Here is a 22,016-nt window from a genome sequence, read left to right as displayed (position 1 = left end):
GAACCGATTGGGTTCTCCTTAACAGGGTAGATTCTCATATGTCCCGGGAAGGTTTATAACTATTTTAGGGGAGGGTACCACCACCCTCCCTAGAGAAATTAAATTTTTAAAAAATTTACCAATTTTAGAAAGAGAGTTCAATGAAAAATAAGCGTCAAACGTAAATTTTTTTTAACTTTTTCTTTTAAAATCTAAAATAAGAAATTGAATTATCAAATTCGACTCTCTCCTCCTCAAGTGCCCCTAGAGGCCTCTAGGGGCGTAGCCGCTAGTACTTACATATATTGCGGTTGAAGAACATACAAGTTTTTTAGGTGGCAAAACTCAATATTGTAGAGGGGCTGAAACGCACCGAAATATTTTACTCTCATAATTTTTCATGTTGGAGGAGGTTTAAAATCAATATGTATAAAATCTACATGAGGGGTGGGGGGTTTAATGCAACCATCTCGTAATCAATGCTTAAATGGCACCGAGTTATCCCTGGTTTAAAACCAACCAAAAAAAACTTAGTGCTTTGCTAGTAGGTTCAAAGCCTTGCTTTTTACAAAGGGGGGAAGGGGGGGTTTAATGCAACCATCTCATAATCAAAGTATAAATGGCACTTAGAATTCGAATTTTGATCTAAAATTCTGCATGAGTAATCCTTGGTAGGTCTATTTTCCCTAAATTGAACAAAAAAGTTGAAAAAGTAACGGCTAACGGCTCAGTTGTTCAGCCGTTTTTTGGCCATTTTTAGGGCAAATCTGTCATAAATTACGTAGGAATCAACTTTTGGAAACATATTTTTGCTTTAAATCATGTGAAATAATACAAAAATAACATTTTTAGATTTCTATTACCAACAACTACCGGCTAGAACCGTTTGAAAACATTTTAGAGCAGAAAATAGTATTATGTGGAGATAGGTTTCGTGATGATTTGCATTGAAAATAGCCAAAAAAATGGTTAAACTGCTGAGCCGCCAGTTGTTAGTCGTTATTTTTCCAACTTTTTGTTCGATTTAGGGAAAATAGACCTACTAAGGATTACTCATGCAAAATTTCAGATCTAAATTCGAATTCTAGGTGCCATATATACTTTGATTACGAGATGGTTGCATTAAAACCCCCCCCCCCCCTTTGTAAAAAGCAAGGCTTTGAACCTACTAGCAAAGCACTAAGTTTTTTTTGGTTGGTTTTAAACCAGGGATAACTCGGTACATTAACTCTACATTTTAAGAGGGGGGTATTATCCCCCTTTACTTTGACTTAACCCTTTACGGTCGGGCCCTTTGCCGCACCTGAATCGGTCAGGGGGGAGTTTAACGCCCCCCCTTATTATCTCAGTTCCTATAAGAGCTAGAGGGCTAAAAAATTTTGTGCAAATCTAATGTTTGATAATGAATTTCCGACCTTAAGTAAGTCAAAGTCAATTTTCGCTTTCTTCACCCTTTTATTTAACAACCTTTGTTTTTAGGTCCTTTTTTACTTAAAAATTTCAAACGGCTGTAATTTTCTTATTTTTGAAGCTATAAGAAAATTTTTTTTACAGAAAATGTTAATTTTTATTTAGATTATATATTAGAAATATCAAATATAAATTTCAGCGGCTGCAGCTGTACTTAACAGCTGCCAGCCATTGCAGTCGGCGGGAAAACGGCGGCAGATCTTTATGAAATTTTAATACGTTATGTAGACATGTAAGAAAAGCTTAAGTTTAAAATTTGAAGCCTCTAAATCAAAAATTGCGGCCACAGGAGCCTTTTAAAGATTACCTGGAGGATCATACCTGGAACCTGAAATTGGCACTACAAAGCTACACAAGTCTATGTTGAAATTCAATTATTAAGTAATAGCATAGCTGTTACAACAGTAATGTGAATAGATAGATAGCTTGTCATCATCTATAATACAAAGTAGCTTGATGTCTGTCAGTCCCTTAAGATCTTGGTAACCACTTAACCGATCGGATTCTACTCTTCAGGGAATACACCTACTAATCCTGTGGTGGTTTTAGGCCCTTTTCTAGGGGGGTTGCACACCCACAACCCCCCCAAAGACTAAAAAAAAACACCCCCCCAAAAAAAAATTTATTTACATTTTAGTAAAATCTCAGTAACTGCTAATCAAATTGGGCTCTACCCTTCCGGGAATATACCTACTGGTCCTCTGGTGGTTTTAAGCAATTTAATGGGGGTGAAACAACCCAACCCCCACCCCCCCCCCAAAAAATAACAAAAACCCACTTACAAAATTTTTGTAAACAAAAACCAGTAATTTGGGTGGGGGAAGTTGGGAACCCCCCCCCCCCCCCAAATTTTAATTTTTGTGTATGCGAACAACCTAGGTTTAATTTTTACGAATTGAAATTTTTGAGTATATGGCAAACAACCTGGGTTTAGTTTTTACGAATTGAAATTTTTGTGCTTAGAGCGCACAACCTGGGTTTGATTATACCTCAGAGTAATTAAACAAAGAATAACTTTTTTAAATATTTCTATTTAGGAGGGTTGACTTTCCTTTACTTCATAGGGCGAAGCCAATAGTATTATATAAAGTAATAAGCTTTTTTTTGTCTGTAAAGAAGGATCTTATTAACCGCTGAACCAATTAACCGTTCCATCCTCAGACCATGGAGAAACATTTTGAACAATATCTGAGGATTATAATAGAAATCTAAATTAAAGACAAAAATTACCCTAGCACCTAAATCCACCCATGAAGTACTATGACAGACGTAACGACAAGCTCAAATTAGAGTTTCAGCTATACAATAAAAGCCAAAATGTAGAATAAGACAAATAGATGGAATAAAAAAAAATTTGAGGTAAAAAAAAATTTATTTGAGAAAAAAATATTGAAGAATGAATCTCTGGTTATCACACTTCAGCTGCCTAAAAATTATGTCAATGTACTTATAATATGGGAAACAAAGTGTGTTTATTTACCTATCTGAAAAAAATATTAATTAAATCTATACCCATATTTTCCCTTTGAACAATAACATCTAATCCCCCGTCTGAATGACTGTCTATAACATAAATATTGATGTACATACAAGAATTTTTTATGTCTTTATCTTAGTTGATAAATACATCCTCAACCTAAAAACTTTATTAACAGTCATTCTGTTTATCTGGGGTGTATATTCAGCAGAAGATTAATTTTTTTCCCATGGAAGGGGAAAAATGTTTCCAGTACTCTAAAATATATTCATTTTACCCCTTCCATGGACCCATATATTCTTATAGATTTTTCCCCTAGGATAGGAAAAAATGTTTTCATTATTTTTTTCTCTCTCACCTATTTTTTATTTACCCTCCCCCTTTAGCAGGGGATCTGGTGCAGAATATTCACTCTTGCTGTATAATATTTTAGTGCATACCCACCCACCCCCGTCCCCTTGTATGTCTGTCTGTAATGCATACTGCTATTAAAAATCCTAAGCGAAAGTATTTTTGTATGTAATGCTGTAACTTCCCAATCCTTCCTCCAGTATTTCTGTCTATAACACACACTTCAATATATGTAAATGTTCTGTTGCTTGTTACTTTGTATAAGGACATTCCTGTTTATTCAGTATCCATATCTTCACTGTCTCCTTCTGAGTCATCACCCTCATCCTCTTCATCGTCATCACTCTCTTCCTCTACCCACTCCATCTTCTAGAAAATATTGGAAGTTTTAGGGTTTTTTGTGTTGTTTGTAATCCAAACACAGGAATTGTGACTAAATAAACCCTTAGATGTTCAACAATTGCATGAGGTTGGTATACAACCAATAGGCTAAGAGTAACATTTAACAAATTAATGTGCATTTAATGTTTCCTTTTCATAATAATTAGACCAAGTATCAAATAAATAAGAGATTTTCTATATAATGTGAGTGATGCAAAGGAAATTGTAATTTTTGTCAATGGCAATTTATTATTAAATGATCACGTGAAAAATATCCTTTGTCACTGACTTGAAAGAAACCACAAATTAAGATAAAACTCACACCTTTCATTCATGCTGTCTACGTGACAGGGATAGCTACTATAAGACATATTACTTAAACTTTTTGCCAAACAAAAAACCTCACATGACAATTTTTCTATCTTCCAGTAATTGTAATAAGTAATGAAAAAAAAGCACTTTGACAGGCAAAAATGTTAAAATGAATTTGTTCTTTAACCTTACAAAATTCCCTTCACTGACTTGCTAAATTCAGACTAGGATAAAAAAAAACTAGGTATGAACTTCCTTTAAGCTACCTATGTAATGTTAAAGATTTAGACAAAATCAGTGTTGCGGAGCTGGATTTGTGGAGCTGCCATATTTTTCTGGAGACGGAGCTGGAGCCGTAATTTTCAGTAAAAAACGGTTCCTGCTCCAGACCAATAAATAGATTTTTTATAAATTGTTTTGTCATGTGCAAATGCCCCTTTTAAGTTTTTCCAGTCCATTTTTATCAAAAATTGAACTTTTAAAACCTTCAAAAGTAAAAAATATACGCGGGGAAAAAAATATGTCGAGTTTACTTGATTTTAGGCCGGAGCTGGAGCCGCCATCATCACAGAAGGCTCCGCATAGCAGGAGCCGCACCAAAATCAAACCGCTCTGCAATTAACCCTCATTTTTAAAATAAATTATAAAATGGTTTCCCATGTGCCTCCACTGCATGCTGCAGGGAAGAGGTAGTTGCAGGCCTAACTAGTACCCAATATATCCTAACTTTGCCTAAAGTAATAAACAAGACTATCCCCCTGCCATTTATTTCAATTTATTCTAAAATTAAAGGATGTCTGTCTGTCTGTATCAAAAGATCTTGCTACCCACTAAACTGATATTGTTCTCCTTTAAAGGGTAACTTCCCATAGGTCCTGTAAAGGTTTATAACTAAATATATTGGGAGGGTACCACCTCCCTTCATTTGAGAAATTGCACCTAGAAAAAAAATACCTAACCCCTAAAATTTTTGTATTTACATTATTTTTCAATATAAAATAAAAAATTTGGTTTACAAATTCTACTCTTCTTTCTGCAGGTATCCTTAGGGGCATAACCACTAGATCTTTAAAAAGGGAAGGGGGTTACAGTGCTTGACTACGCAATTTAAGGAAAACCCTTACATTTCATTACATCTATTATATTTTAGAATTTTATTATCCTTTACAGCTAAGGAGAAAGGGTCACAGGGACAAAGTTAGATTAAATACATTTCAAAACTTCTGGAGTTTAAAACCAAGATAAATGTAACAGTTAAGCTAAAACAAAATAAAACTAAATTTAGATATTTGAGAACAAAAAAATATGAACATAAAAAGTTGTATGAAGATTTAGCTAGATTTTCATTGCATGCAAGACAATATAGGAGTAATGCAAGATGAAAAATGAAATGTACATTTAAAATATCTAAAGCATTAAATAAGGAAAATTAAACTAATATCATAAAAAATAACCTTGTAAGCAAAAGTACTAATATGATGTAACATACCAACCCTAATAACAGAGTAGCTCCACTGCTTAATATATATCAAGATAGAGGGTTTAGATTTATCTGGTATGTTAAATTCTAGACATATGATATACCTAGCAGTTAAATACAATTTAAATTAAAGTTTGATTGAAAATACTTAAAACAGGATAAACAAGAATAGTCATTTATAATAAAAAGTTGAAACCATTTCATTGAATAGCAATAAACTAAAAAAAGACTTGAATAAATTCTGGTTTAAAACATATCAGTCATTTAAAAGTTTCATCTGACTTAAACTACATACCTGTTGATCATTCTCAATTATTGTATTCCATGCATCCATCTTATGAGTATCTAACCAATGGAAATCCTAAAAATAAAATCTTTTATTGTAATTTAGATTAGATTACTATGTAAAATTAGAATGAAAGCAAGAACAAGATGCTGATTTAACATTGTATTATTATCTTTCTTTTTAAAGGTATTGGTCAGTAATACATTTTTAAAAAAAATTACTTAATGAATTAGTCAAATGTTATGCTAAGTTCAAAATTGCAATAAGAACGACCAAGAGAAGAGATGTAACCTTTAATATTTAATCTTTTTCACAACCGATTTATAAATTAAATTTTCAAAGAAAAATAATTTCTTTTATAGAGCGGCAAAATTTGTATCAAATTATCACTAATAAGTATGTATAAATATTTTACAAATTTGGCATGTCAAATATAAATTGTTTGTATAACTTGTATAACAAACTAAGTTTGTAACATAGACTTTTTTTGGGTGAAGTATCCTTACTAGTAATACTATCTATTTTAAAACAGTTTGATAATATTCAAAAAAGCAAGATAACAAAATAAATAAAGTGTCAACACATTTCAATATTTCTTTTTAACTGTTACAGAAACCATCTTGAAAAAGTTGAAATAGACAAGACAATTCAAGCATGCTTATTCAACAATCAAAGCTATCAATTGAATTATGATTGTACGAACAATTGACTGTCATTTAGTCTAGAATATATCTTTTCTTATAAAATATTATCATATTTTAGAAAGCAAATCCAAATCTAATTCCAGTACACATGCATGCAAGTAATACAAGCCAAATATTTGAACTAAATTAAAGATAGTATGTAGGTTAAATGTTACCAATACTTATATCAGGACAATGCATTTGGATACTTAATATATTAAATTTTCAATATATGTCAGATCAGGGAAACCTAATACTATATACATAGAAATGGTACATTAATAAGAACTAAGTAATAACTTTAATTTTTCATCTTTAACTACCTATCCAAAATTACCCAATTTTTATCTTGAATGAGAGTTAATGTTTGTAAATGCAGTGTGTAATGTCATTAAAATACAGGGTGATGCAAATAAATTTTTTTAGGTAGTAAACTGAAATATTTTACCATTTTATTATTATCATCAATTGATTAAGTCTTATGGCAAACTGAGTTACTGGGTTACAGATATCCTTGTAATAAAGTGAGTGGATTTTTGTTTGTCTTTCTGTACCAAAGGATCTCACTAACAGCTGAACCAATATGGTTCTCCTTTACAATGTAGCTTTTCATAGGTAATGGGCAGGTTTATAACTATTTGGGGAGATAATCTTCACACTCAAAAGATTAGAAAAAAATAACCCCCACTGAATAAAAAACTAAATTGAAAATTGGGGATTGACCCCCCCTCCAAATTTTTTTAAAATTACTTTTTCTTTTGGAATAAAAAATTGGGTTATTAAATGCACCCCCCTCCCTGCTCAAGTGCCGCTATAGGCCTCTAGATTCGTTGCTGCTAGTGATATGCTTAGAATATTATATATTTTCCAGAGGGTAAATAAAATTCTTTTTGGTTTTAAAAATTACAGCTGTACGTAATTTTTAGCTAATATCGCATTACCAACTTATGACTATTAGTGAAATGCACATTTAGTAACACCCTGTATTTGTGTCTGTATGATACTCTACTAGTGCCCAAAGGAATGGCATCCAATGAAAGATGAAAGGTTAAGCTAAATATTCTAGACTTAACTACATTTAGAATATCTGAATCAGGGACAGAGAAAATAAGATTAGTTTGTAAGAAATCCTATAGTAGAATAATTGGGATGTAAATTCTAATGACTTACAGTTTGGTAACTTAAAATTATTATTTGGTGACTGCCATGTTAATACCACCAAAACAAAGTTATGCAATTAAGAGTATTTAAATTGGTGATTGAAAAACTTTTAATATTTATTATTTTGTTACTATTGTACTATAAACAAGGATGACAACATCCATAAAAGCGAAGCACAGAAACGGTAGGACAAACGGACAATTAACACTTGTATAGTGTCAGAACTGAATAATCAGAATATAAATGTATAAGAATCGAAGCAAAAATGTAAGTAAAGGGGGGGGGGGGTAAAATGTGGTGACTCGTGCCACGACATACCGCCAATTTTATTTTGGATGCTACTCCCTTAGTTTTAGAGATAATTGGGTAAAATCTTTTGGGCTGGGTCACTAATTACCCCAAGTTTGGGTATCTTTAAAAAAAAAAAACAGCGTTCCTCATGCCATTCACCGCCATTTTCCGCCGGGGAAAAATTTTTGAAAAAAAATTACATGGTCTCAAATGATTCCAAATTGCCTAATTCGGCGAGAAATGCAATAAAAATTTGTTTTTGGCGGCTGCAAAAAATGACGGTCCCGCCGCCGTTTTTTTTTAAAGATTTTACCCAATTATGTTTATGGACATACTTACATTTTTAGGACTTAATTATAGAGTTGCTTTGCTTATAATATTGTACTTTGTTTTTCCAGGAATCAGTATACAAAAAATCAGATAAATCATAAAATTAGATCACATAAAAATTTGTTGTTAAAAAAGTAAAAAATTCAACATGTTTAAAATGGACGTACAGACATTTTGGTAATGATTATAGAGTTGCTAGGCTTTCTAAATCGTACCTAACTACTACAGGAATCACCATGCAAAGTTTGAAATCAAAAGGACAATTCTAACATGCCTAAATTAACGAAAAAAGCTAACTGTTACAGACATACAGACAGACCAACCCTAATTATAAAAAACTTAGCTTTTAAAAATACATAAAAAGAATGAAGTTTATAAAGCTAGTTAAGATATTTAAAGAATTATAATGTTTTATACAAAGACAAACAGACTTAAGAACTCTTATAAACAACTTTTCATGTAAAATTATAACTTACACAGAGAGTCAAATCTTTATCACCCGTTTCGACCATGCCACCAAAAAGGTACAACCGTCCACCCTTGTATGTGATTCCTTAACACAATGGCAAATGAAAGTCTGAAAAAATAAAATAAAATACATGGCATGTACAATATCTATGTACAAAATTTGTGATACAAATATGTTTTGATTGAAATTAAACAATTTTTATCATGGCACAATTGTGCTAAAATAAATTCACCAACCTGCATTGAAGCGTGGAGTAGGAATATTGAAGAGTTTAGAATCAATTTCATCTGCCTTGGAACTACCTTCAGATTTTCCATTGGATTCCTAATACAGTTTTAGTAGAGTTTAACGATTAACTGTACATTGTCAATTACAGAAAAAAAAGCACACACAGATTATGTGAAGCCAAGGGGGGGGGGGGGGGGAGTTTGTACACTTAATATTTGCTTTATCGACTAAAAAGTTAGGTTTTACCGTGGTTTTATATGAAAAAAACTTTGAAATGTTAAGCATTGTTTGGTGCAATATCATCGAATGTTTTGTTTTAAAAATTGCTTTACATTTCAAAGTTTTTTTCATATAAAACCTAACTTTTTAGTTGATAAAGCAAATATTAAACATAAACCTAGTATATTCACTAAAAAATACTATGGGTCAATGCTGAAAGATGCTTAGAATCACTTGCTCTGGTTCGTGGATAGTCCCCTTTGACTTTTTTCTCTCGAAAATTTCACTTTTTTTTTATATAAAATTTAAAAAGTTAGTATAAAAAGGCCAAAACCGAATTCGCCCCGCTTCAGAAAAGGTCAATTTGTGAAAAAACTATACAAGCTTTTTTAAAGTTTTAAACAGAAATGGATAGCCCATTAGATGCTTAATAAGTCCCCTAAAGACGTCTAAGATCTAGCTCTAACCAGTTTTTGTACAACTTATTCTTTTTCCAACTTCTTTTTTTTATTCTGTCAGTTGATTAGAACATGGAGAAAAATATCATTTAATAAATGTGTGTCAAAAATTACCGACTTCGCCTCAACACAGAGATCACCCCACCTTACCCTATGTATGATGCTGGTTATTTAATTAAACATGTTTTTACTAACCTGTAGGCCAATTGTACTGGAAATAGTAAATGCTCCAGATTCAACTGTTAATGTCTTTGGTTCTGAAAATGAAGAAATTTAAGGCGTTGTCCTCTAATTTTTTTTCAATTTTGAAAATTTGAGTCCCCCCCCCCCCTGACAGAAAACAACTATTTTAGGTTAGGTTAAGTTATAGGCTAGGGAGCCAAGCGCTGTGGCTAGGCAGGCAAGAGGGCGGAGTGCTGCGGCTAGGCAAGCTAAGGAGTCGAGTGCTGCGGCTAGGCAAGCTAAGGAGTCGAGTGCTGCGGCCAGAGTTCATAGTTCTGTCAGGAGGGAGGGGGGTACTCTAATTTTCAAAATTGAATAAAAAAATTTCTAAGAGGATATTTACAAATTTTACATAACTTCATAAAATTGGAAAGGTGCAAAGGTGAAAGACAAAAGTGAATTATTACACTACATAAGAAATATTTTCTTTATACAAATAGGTAAAAATATATGTTTACTAAATAAAAGGGGGGGGGGGGGGGGTTAATGCAACCATCTTGTAATCAATGATTAAATGGCACTTAGAATTTGAATTTCAATCTAAAATTTAGCATGAATAATCCTTGGTAGGTCTATTTTCCCTAAATCAAACAAAAAGTTGGTATAGTAACGGTTCAGCCGTTTTGCCATTTTTTTTGCTATCTTAAGAGCAAATTTAGTCATGAAATCTATCTCCACATAGTACTTTTTGTCGCTTAAAAACCTTATAAAACGGTTCTAGCCGGTAGCTGTTGGTGCTAGAAATTTTAAAAATGGTTATTGCTATCATTTAACATGAACTAAACCAAAAATATGTTTGAAAAAGTTGATTCCTACGTAATTAATGATGTATTTGCCCTAAAAATAGGCAAAAAACGGCTAAACGGCTGAGCCGCCAGTCATTACTTTTCCAATTTTTTGTTCGATTTAGGGAAAATAGACCTACCAAGGATTACTTATGAAAAATTTTGAGATCGAAATTCGAATTCTAAGTGCCATTTAATTATTGATTATGAGATGGTTGCATTAAAAAAAACCTTTGTTAGGTTCAACATGACCATTAAAGAGGCAGTGGCGCTAAAGCTGGTAAAGAGCTGTATGTAAAATATTAAATATGTGCCATTGTTAGGGGAAGCTACAGGATCATCTCCTTTAAAATCATTCATTTTGATATATTAGAGAACAAATCAAATTAAATAATACTAACCTTCAACAGGTGCATCAATGGACATATCCTCCAACTTTTTAACTTCATCCTCTTGGGAAGATCCATTTTCCTCACTTCCAGTCTTCCTGTCCTCTTTTTTTCCTAAATAAATTCCATGAAATAAATATTCATTTAATCATCCAATCTTGAAAGGACTTCGATACTATCACATATCAAGAGGGACTGCATAAAAAAGTGTAAAATACAATTTTTTCCCTAGGGCAATACAAATAACATGAGAGCATTAAACAAATTTTATAAGTGAAAGAAGTAGAATCTTTATATGTTTTGTTTAAAAGACAAGGCTAATAAAACATAAATGTACAATAACTTTTAAGTAATAAAGTGTAAGTATCAATTACCTGTATATTTGACTAATGACCAGGTAGCTCTTTCATTCTCAAAGTGGATGCTGTACAGTTCATTAAAGAAAGTAGCTAAAAAAAAATTATAAATTAGCAGAATTAATACATTAAAATTTATTTTTAATGTCTATTTGTTTAACAAAGAGTCTGTTAGAATATCATAAAAACACTTTAAAATTTAAATGTAACTATTAGGGATGGCAATCTGTCAAATTTTTGGACCGGATTCAGATTATTACAAGAATCAATCCAAAAAAATGGCGGATTCCCATGGATTCCAGATTCTTATTTTTGGCCGGATATCCGGCCCAACCCTAATAAGATTTTTTTTCCCTGGCTTTTTTAGAAATTTAAGTAGTGCAGCTGAAATAAATATACCTTTGGGTTAGAAAACCCTTGTGTTAAAGTTTGAACTGCATAGGACAAGTCTTTCGCCCAGTAAAATCACTTTTTTTTAAATTGAGATTTTTCGTGATTTTTAACTAAAATTTACTATTTATTTTTAGTTTTTTGCTCCTTTTTCAGGAAAATCCCAATTTTTTTCCACATTTTGTTAACAAAATAATAGTAGCTACTCTATAATTCGAAATTTCCGTCTGTCTGTTCGTCCGTCCGTCCGTCTATCAGACACAAAGATGGGGAAACTTGATTTTCTCGGCTCTTATGACATATAGAAGACTGAAACTTTTTGACAACATTCTCATAACTATGGAGCATAATTAATTTTAAAACATCCATGGCGGTCTGACTGCTTTTTAGCAGGTTTTAGGCTATTTTAGTATTTTTTACATTTTTCACCACAACTTTGGTATTTATGGTCCGATTTTCGAATTTTTTTTAGTTAAGAATATCAGAATTAGTTTTCCAGTTGTTAAAATAAAACATCCATGGTGATCAGACTGCCTTTTAGCAGGTTTTTGGCTATTTTCATATTTTTCCTAATATCTTTGGTGTTTTTGGTCCGAATTTCAAACTTTTTTGAAATGACAGTATAATTTTTCCTATTGTTCTGTTTGAGCATCCAGTATGTAATTTACTTTAACCATTGGTATGTCAGGTCAGTCACCACACAAATTAAAATAAGGTTTTGTGTTTAATTTTCTCCAATAAATATATTCTTGATTTAAAAAATAATCTTTCATTCTACTTGTGCGTATTCCTATCCATGATTTTTGTTCTATGCTACTTTAGATGTTGCCATCCTTGTTTTTGTATGTAGCTTAAATTATCAACAAGGATGACAACATCCTTAAGTAGCAAACATCTGGAAAAAATTATCTATAGAGTATGTCATATATTTAAATAATGATTAAATTAATCCCTAAAAATTTCAGCTGTTTATCTTAAACAGGAGTCAAGGAAATCACTAAACTTGAAAAACTAGGAATCGATCTAGCACCCCCACCAATAGGAATATCTTGATTAAACTTGATGGAAATATGTAGACTGTAAACTTATTCAATCCCTGAAAATTTCATCCGTCTATCTTGAATAAGTTTCAAAACAATCATGAAAACTCAAAAATCTAGGAATCGATCTAGCACCCCAATTAATATGAAAATCTTAATAAAAATTAGTTAAATTATGTAGAATGTGAATCTATTTAATCACTAAAAATTTCAGTCGTCTGTCTTGAAAAAAAAAATGAGAACATTACAAAAACGTAAAATACAGAAATCGATCTAGCACCTCAATTAATTTGTAGTTTTTTTGCTTATTTTTTGCCCTTTACGTGCCTAAAACTTAATTTATACCATTAAAAATAATCTGTGTTTTCATTTTTTCCCCACCATATGTCTTTTTTTTCAGAATATAGAAAAATAAATAAAAAATGGTAAAAAATCACAAAACCTCTCCATTTTAAAAAAGTGATTTTACTGGGCGAAAGACTTGTCCTATGCAGTTCAAACTTTAACACAAAGGTTTTCTAACCCAAAGATATATTTATTTCAGCTGCACTACTTAAATTTCTAAAAAAGCCGGGGGAAAAAATCCCCTAAAACACATATTTAGTGAATATTATCGTTCTACTACTATTTTTAAGCCTTAAAACACACACCTTTACGGATTTTACCCGAAACCTACCTCTCTCTTTAAGTGCTCTATATTCCTAAAACTTAATGTTCTTGGTGTTCTCTATAATTAACTTCCAAGAATTGAACCAGATTTTAAAAGATATTATATGATTATAATCTTTGCCTTCAAAAAAAGGGGGAGTTGAAAGAAAAAAACTCAAAACGGTAATTTTAGCCTACCAATTAAGAATTTGAATCCACTATTAAAAAACGGATTTTGGATTGGGATTCCAAAATTGGCCAAAAATTGGGCGGAATCCCGGATTGCCAACCCTAACTATACCCAAATATTCATAAGAGCAGGTTTATTATTAGAGAAATGGCAAAATAAGGGGGGTTAATGCAACCATCTTGTAATCAATGATTAAATGGCACTTAGAATTCGAATTTAGATCTGAAATTTTTCATAAGTATTCCTTGGTAGGTCTATTATCCTATAACAGCTGGCGGCTCAGCTGTTTATGCCTATTTTCAGGGCAAATTCATCATTAATTACATAGGAATCAATTTTTTAAAACATATTTTTGGTTTAATTAATGTTAAATGATAGCAATAACCATTTTTAAAATTTCTAGTACCAACAACTACTGGCTAGAACCGTTTGATAAGGTTTTTGAGTGACAAAAAGTATTATGTTGAGATAGGTTTCATGACTAATTTGCTCTGAAGATGGCCGAAAAATGGCAAAACGGCTGAGCCGCCTGCCATTACCTTTCCAACTTTTTGTTCAATTTAGGGAAAATAGACCTACCAAGGATTTTTCATGCAAAATTTTAGATCAAAATTTGAATTCTAAGTGCCATTTAATCATTGATGACACGATGGTTGCATTGCAGGGGGGGGCCCATATGTCTTAAAGCTAATTCTATAGCCTATTTGAGGGTAGGTTTTCATGGTGCGAAGTTTTCTTTAACAAATTTAGTTGTTCTTATAAAATTTTAATTAAGTATGCTTTCTCTTAGCCTACAGTACAATTTTAACATTTACTTACCATTATCCTCATTTCCTTCATCATCAGAATCAGAATCTAATTCCTCATCATCTTTCTCTTTATCACATACTCCACCAAACATCAGGATTCTAAACAACATTCATGGTTAATATTCAATACCTACAATACCTACTAGCTAGTTTTATTTTAAAGATCTTAATAAAATCTAGTCCTTGATTGAAATGGTGGCTTTAAAACAAGGATGACAACATCTGTAGATAATAAGGCTCCTAAATATAAAGTTGCTCAGTGGTTTTTAGAATCTAAGAAGTCACTTAATAAACAACAGCTGTGAAAAATACACATATTTTTAATAAAATATGATCCATTCAAGAACAGCAGAGAAAGAACAGCAGAGACAGATCAACAGACAAAGTACAATACAGATTAAGACAGGGGTGTATATTCTGCACAAGATTTATTTTTTTACTCCAGCTACAAAATTTTTTATTTCCCCCCCCCCTCTCGTTTTTTCTCACCAAGTAGATGGGAAAATGGAAAAATATTTAAAGAACTCTAAATTTTATTTATTTTATCCCTCCTACCACACATTTTTTTAGCTTTTTTCACCTGGAGGGGGGAGAAATGGAAAAAATGTTTTCAGTTTTCTTAATTTTTACATTTTTCCCCTCCAACCACTAATTTTTTATTCACCCCCCCCCCCTGAGCCGGTGATCCCATGTAGAATATACACCCCTTGAATAAGAGCACATAGGTTTGTATATAGCACACATATCATTTAAAATGTTCTTAAACAGCTGGTTTAGTCAAACTGTTAATTCTTATAGCTATATTAAAGATGTATGCATGGACTAATCCTGGTTTTAGTGTTGCTAACACAACTACTAAAAATACATTAAAAAAATTTCAATTGGCAAAAGATTTGAAAACTATATGACTGTTTAAAACAGATATATAAACATACATTTATCATTTTACAGTAACTTTGCTGCTAAAAAACATTTATTGCAGAGCACAGTAAAAATTTTTTTATATTTCTGCCAGTTCAAATAGGCTGACCTGACTCTTATTGTTAATAGGTAATTTTGAGGTAAATTTTCATGCTAGTTAGGAAATTTTTCTAATATCACAAGACAATTTAAAATTAGTTAATTTTAATTAAAAACCTACAAATCTAGAATCTATAGAGGTAACACCTGTCTTTAACCAAAGCAGAGGAGAGACCAGTCCTAAGTGAAGCTCTCGTACCAACTTGTTTAACATTTTGCCATCTCCATTTAGTCAATGTTTCATCATGTTTCATTGGTGAGAGGAAAAACATGTCTGTGTGAGTTACACCCTTCTCTTCATCCTAATTTCATAGAAATCAATAAGTATTCATTGAATGGCAAAAAATTACTGACACAAATTTTAATATAAACAATTTTGCCTCCAACTTTTTATCCAGTACTGATAAATTTGCTGTTTCAACTTGTACAATTTTATTATCAGGTCTACTTACAACCAGAAGATGTCTCACAGAATTCAAAATGTATTTTTGTACCAAACAAATCATCTCTTAAAAGTAAGTTCTTTAAGTCAATGGTTTCTCAAACAATAAAAATACTACAATTATAAAACCTCGACTTGGTATAAGTATATGATAAATTAACTGAGTGAAAAAGTCTCTTAGTTATTTATTGAAATAATACTTTATATTACCTTTTTAAGTTTTTGCTTGCAATATCCACCATATAAACATATTCTGTAGGTAAATTCTTTTAAAATCTTTATCTTAAAATATCTGCTTTTTGACCAAAGTTTATTTGAAATATTTTAGGTATTGATTAAGAATTAACATTTTGGAAAATTAATAGACTTTTAGATTAAAAAAGAATTTTCCTTCCATCTGGAGCTATTAGGAACTGACAGGCAGATCTGAAAAAGTTAATTTTTAATTAATATCTCAAACTCAAGTTCTAGTTCAAATGGTTCAGAGTAATGAATGATATATTTCTTTTTTGAATTAAGATCTACTTTATTGATTAAGACATGGCTTTAATAAGGGGAGGGTTTTAATGCAACCATCTCGCAATCAATGATTAAATGGCACTTAGAATTCGAATTTTGATCTGAAATTTTTTGCATGAATAATCCTTGGTAGGTCTATTTTCCCTAAATCGAACAAAAAGTTGGAAAAGTAACAGCTAACGGCTGGCGGCTCAGCCGTTTTGCCATTTTTTGAATTTTTTAAAAGCAAATTAGTCACGAAACCTTATTCCACATAATACATTTTGTGGCCCAAAAACCTTATCAAACGGTTATAGCCGGTAGCTAACCCGTGACCATGGCTCAACACGTAGCGTATCCGCTCGTCGTCGGGAAGGTGGTAGGTTCAAATCTCAGTCCGACACCGCGTCATAACTAAAGATGTTAAAAATGCTTCCCACTGCTACTATGTCAGATGCGCAACGTAAATAGTTAGAGTGGGGGTAATGCCTTGGCCCAAAACAGGCGCAACTCGCTACCATGCACAGTTGGGACTTCTCAGACAAAGGTCGTGCATCTCAGAGAGTTGGTTGTCTGATGGGTGAATGGACGCTTTACACCGCAATCATAAGTATTGTATGTATGTTCCAAGGTGCGTGGAGAGAGGTCTAGTACCCGAAGCAACACCTAGCCCCCTAGAGTCTTAACTCTTAACTATAGCCGGTAGCTGTTGGTACTAGAAATCTAAAAAATGGTTATTGCTATCATTTAACATAAATTAAACCAAAAATATGTTTTAAAAAGATGATTCCTACGTAATTAATGATTAATTTGCCCTGGGCAAAAAACGGCTAAACGGCTGAGACACCAGCCGTTACTTTTCCAACTTTTTGTTCGATTTAGGGATAAAAGACCTACCAAGGATTACTCATGAAAAATTTCAGATCGAAATTCAAATTCCAAAAAAGTGCCATTTGATCATTGATTACGAGATGGTTGCATTAACCCCCCCCCCCCCCCCTTACCTGGGAGAAGGAACAGGTCCAGTGGTTTCAAGAACTTTCCAAGTGCGGTTGTCCAGGTCAAATGCATACAGATCATTAAAGTATCTACAGTCTCTGTACAGATTTTAATTTAAAGCATTAGGTAATTTTTTCTGCACTTTTTATTTGAAGAAATACCAATTTTTCAACAAGAATAACTATAGGTAATGAAATGTTTTTAATAGATTAGGTATAGAGTTTTGCTGACTGCAATTTACATAATAACTGCTCTTTTTGAAATTGGTCAATAAGTGAACAAAACTTAATCACTGAATTTTTTTTTGTTAAATCTAAAGGAATCTTCAATATAACTTATTTATAAACCTTTCTCATGACAAAAAATAGTTCTATTATATTTAACATAATTTTAATGCAAATAAATGCCTGAGGTTGTCATGGAATCCACCAAAAACAATGAGAAGATTTTTGTAGGCTACCATCCTGTGCCCACTTCTTCCACTAGGGGAGCCAGCAGCTGTTACCTAAATATTTAAATTCTATTTCTATGTTCAAAATTATGATTTTTATTAAATGCTATATTGATTTATTCATATAAAGGTTCAAGCTTCAACATGAGGGATGATTTTGCTGTATTTTTTTTACATGCCACAAACTATACAGTTGGGTTGAGGGGGGGGGGGGGTTAGGGTAGGAGCAATTGATTTTTTTTTATACATTCTTTCTGGATAACAATATCAACAAGTTTCCTTTTGAATTTTCATGGTCTCAATTAAGCAGTATCTATTTGCCTAGTTTCCAATAAAAGGTTATTTCTCCACAAGCCTAGATTATCACTGGCTTGTGGAATGATGGATAAAGGTAAACCTAACACTTCAGGTTTTGATGCATTCAAGGGTTTATGCTTAGATAGGATAGAGCAATGTATTCTAAATTCAACTTTTGTCAATATTTAAGAAGTGATATAAATTATCACATGTTAAAGCAGTCACTTTCTGACTCAGTACACAATCTTATTGTTTTACTTTAAATTGAGCAAAATATTATTTTTTGGAATAAAATATTTCATTATTTTTGCAGCTAATAATTTTTAAAATTCATATCCCTCTCCCCTAATGAACATGACTGTCCTTGTGTATTCAAGAATGATACAATGCAAATTCTGGAGTGACTACAGTCCTCATGCAATTTATTTCAATACACATCCAAACCAGATAAACTTTTGAGAATAAATTGGTCAAAAGACAAAACATGAGATATTATAGTGTATTTACTGGCATTTAGGTAGTAACAACTTAGAAAATTGAATGACATTGAATGCCTTTTTAATAAAAAAAAAAATTACTATCATATGATTCATGTACAGATAAACCATAAAGAACTAATTTTCCCTAATTTCAATTTAGTTCATAATAAAGAAGTTTGGGTTTTCTGTGATTGCACTTTGAGGGGAAACGCCGACAACAACTGAAAACCAAATAAAAGTTCAGTTGGATATTTTTACAAAATGTAATAAAGCATTACCTTCTCCCAGCGTTTGGATGAAAAATGATAGCACCATAGGTCCTAAACAAAAATATTTATCAACATCGAGATAAAACTTATTTATCAAAGATATCTTATATTGTAAAGGCAGATTTTGTAGAAAAACAAAGAAGTGTAAAGATTGTATATAGAAGTATTTTTTTAAATACCTAGTAAAAAGTAGGGTTGGCAATCCTACCAATTTTTGGGTCGATTAGGATTCTTAAAAAAATCGGCCAAAACTAAAAGCGGATTAATCCGTGCAGATTCATGTTTTTCTTTATGGATTGCGGATACTAGCAATAATTTTAAAGGTCTTTTTATAAATAGAAAAGTTCTAGCCACTACAGCAGCTATTTCTAACCCTTAATTAACCTAACCCAACCTAAAATAAGAATGAAAAGCATGAAATAAAATACCCACCATTCTACTTGTAATTAAGAACAAAAAAAATACTTTTTTATTTTTTGTTCTGCCACTTTTTCATGAATTTTTTTAGTTCTACAAAAGTCGTAGAAATTTACAATACGAATCCGCAATTTGAGTTAAAGATTCGGATTCTTGGTTAAAAAATAGTCCATAAATTAGGCGGATTTCGGATTTGGATTGCCAACCCTAGTAAAAAGTATTCAAAGAAATGTCAGAACCTTAACACCCAAATGAAATAATTCCAATAAAACTATTTTTTTGCTTTAATGTCCCAATAAAAAATTACTGTTACTTATTTTAACAAAAAATGAAAAAAATCCTTACCTATTTACCTACCTAATTTTACAAAAAAAAATACTAATACCTAAACTTTTCAAAATTTGTCTTTATATTATTACCTTGTGATGATAGAATTGTGATTCAGATGGGCTTGTATATTCTCCTCCAAATATCCAAAGTTGACCTCCACCCCTAATTAAAAAATATTAATCCTAAAATTATTACCTAACTTTGATAAATTTTAAAGTTTTTTTATTTGATATTTACAAAGATTGTAGGGGTTCTTGTTCATTCAGAAACAGTTATATAAGAACATTAATGAAACAAAATGTCAATTATTAGAACAAAAATATATTTCAAATTAAAGCTTTAAATTACTTTAAAAGCCATCTCTGTTTTTTAAAAGCAATCATTTTTACAAAAACTTACCTGGTAACAAGAGCAGCCTGATGAGAACTTCTGGGAGGAGGACCACAAGGCGAACTGATCTGGAGTTTTGGTTACTTAAGGTTATATTCATTGTAAGATATAATACCTTGGCCAATTACCAATTATATATTAGGCAACTATCAGAAGTGTGAACTATTATAATTGTCAATAGCTTTAACTTTAAGTCTTAATTCAGTTTAAGTCTATAGATATGACTAAACTTCTTTTCATTTGTATTAGCTTTTCTGAAGAAAACGTAAATTCTTATTGTTTGTTTAAACCATGAAGTAACTAAACCTGCGTCCAATTGTTTTTCTTTGTGTTGTATATCAATAGATCACTATACATTAAATATCTCTTATTTCCAAAAGTGGTAAAAGGCATTGCCTTTTAAATTAATATATTACGTTCTCCTCAGAACATAACCTAGCATTTTTAATTCAGTGGCATCACACCTAGGTTCTCAATTAATTACAGGAATATATTTAAACACAGGGATTATACCTTGACAAGTATTTAAGCTAATATATCTTTGAAAACTACATTTACAAGGCTGATATTTGAGTTTATTTCTTTTACCTACCTAATAGTTAAAAAATGTTAAGATTAAAATTAAAAACTTTGGAATATGTAATTTTAATATTATATTTAGCCGCCAGTTTCTATGTCCCTAATCATGTATTATTTATTGTTATATTGAAATTCTTGAGTTACATGGTAATCTTGTAACTTATTCTTAAATGTTTTTCTGTCCAGATTGGCAACTTCATTCATTCTTATTTTAAACTAGCCTATACTAGTATGCATTTCATTTTAAACTAGAACCTTTTTTTTTTTACAAAAATATCAATTAAATGTATTTCATTGAAATAACCATAATGAATTTTAATAGAACCTTAACATATATGAAAAAGAGATCTTTTCCTAAACATTTTTGTCTCTTTGCCATTGTAAAATTCTCCACCAAATAAAACTATTTCAGATTGCTCTGGATGAGGAGTCATTGTAAATCCACTCCTGAAAAGTAGACATTAATATGGTCCATATTGATGATCATTGTAAAATTGGTTAAAACCAATCATAAGCAGGCATTGGTCAATTAGAAAATAAATCTTAAGTGAAATAAATCTGTTTGAACCATTTGGTGGCATTTCAAAAATATTCTAGCACAATATATCAGATTTCAAGTTGTTTGTATAACCATAAAGGAGAATGTCTTTCTTCTAAAATTGTTTTACACAAAGAAAAGGAACACAATGTTACCTTTGAGAAGGAGGATCAACAATTTTTATTTTCACTTCTGTTCTCTTTTTCTCCTCCTCTTCAATAGTTTTCAAAATATCTTCAATATCATCCTCACCTTTATGTCATACCATAGTGATAAGTAAATATATAATAAAATCCTGAAAAAAGAGAAACAAGTTCAACAATTTAATTTCTTAATATATTGTAGGAAACGTTGACAATTGTATAATAAGATAATTTTAGACAATGTCAATCAAGAGAACTGATCTATTGCATGAATATTTTGACATTTTATTAAGTCAGATGGATAATACCTAGAAAACACACTACCTATTAAAAATATAAATATTTCTCCAATTTAGGTGCCTAAAATTCTAGAATAAATATCTATACAACATTGCTATTGCTTTTAAAGTTTAATTTTGAATTTAATTACTTATTCACATTTCTCTGCCTTTGACTGCAAGCTCCTTCTTAGTTTTCTGCTTTAGCTTTTTCTCAGTTTTTTCAGCAGTCTTTTCTGCTCCCTTCTTCTTTCCCTTCTTATCTTTCTTCCCCATTTTTATTTACCTACAATATACATTATATATAATGTAAACATAAATATTTAAAACATAAATACACTTAATTACAAAAATTGTTGCTCTAAAGTTTGGTAACGTTTTATTATCATTTAGCATAGGTATATAGAATTAAAATCAATTTAGATGAATAAATGATTTGATTTTTCCAAAATGAAATTGCAACAACATAGACTTAGACAAAT

At 31.4% G+C, this 22,016-nt stretch overlaps 1 protein-coding gene across 1 annotated transcript; it reads right to left on the bottom strand.

The window, feature by feature from the left end:
- Positions 1-2,802: 2,802 nt before the first annotated feature.
- On the bottom strand, positions 2,803-21,850 carry LOC145313983 (kelch domain-containing protein 4). The gene is made up of 21 exons (XM_080153653.1): positions 21,705-21,850; positions 21,269-21,365; positions 20,933-21,022; positions 20,303-20,348; positions 20,006-20,064; positions 19,696-19,768; positions 18,869-18,910; positions 17,771-17,868; positions 17,369-17,461; positions 16,259-16,292; positions 16,077-16,121; positions 15,572-15,726; positions 14,415-14,503; positions 11,346-11,420; positions 10,984-11,085; positions 9,771-9,832; positions 8,907-8,994; positions 8,678-8,754; positions 5,746-5,811; positions 3,546-3,646; positions 2,803-2,871 (listed from the first exon to the last, which is right to left on the bottom strand). The coding sequence occupies exons 1-20, from the start codon at positions 21,808-21,810 to the stop codon at positions 3,554-3,556; spliced, it is 1,590 nt and encodes a 529-aa protein (XP_080009779.1). The 5' UTR covers positions 21,811-21,850; the 3' UTR covers positions 2,803-2,871; positions 3,546-3,553.
- Between the last annotated feature and the right edge of the window lie 166 nt (positions 21,851-22,016).

Source organism: Acartia tonsa, chromosome 3, assembly GCF_053477335.1.
Source record: "Acartia tonsa isolate MP-2025a chromosome 3, ASM5347733v1, whole genome shotgun sequence".
NCBI lineage: Eukaryota > Metazoa > Arthropoda > Copepoda > Calanoida > Acartiidae > Acartia > Acartia tonsa.
This window is presented reverse-complemented; position numbering and strand designations above follow the sequence as displayed.

Bases quoted from the DNA above. Each gene is read 5' to 3' on its own strand.
- LOC145313983 (XM_080153653.1), bottom strand. From the start codon at position 21,810: ATGGGGAAGAAAGATAAGAAGGGAAAGAAGAAGGGAGCAGAAAAGACT. The intron at 8,995-9,770 runs GTTAGTAAAAAC...AAACTGTATTAG, and splicing joins CCAGTACAATTGGCCTACAG to GAATCCAATGGAAAATCTGA. The intron at 5,812-8,677 runs GTAAGTTATAAT...TTTTATTTTTAG, and splicing joins ATAAAGATTTGACTCTCTGT to GATTTCCATTGGTTAGATAC.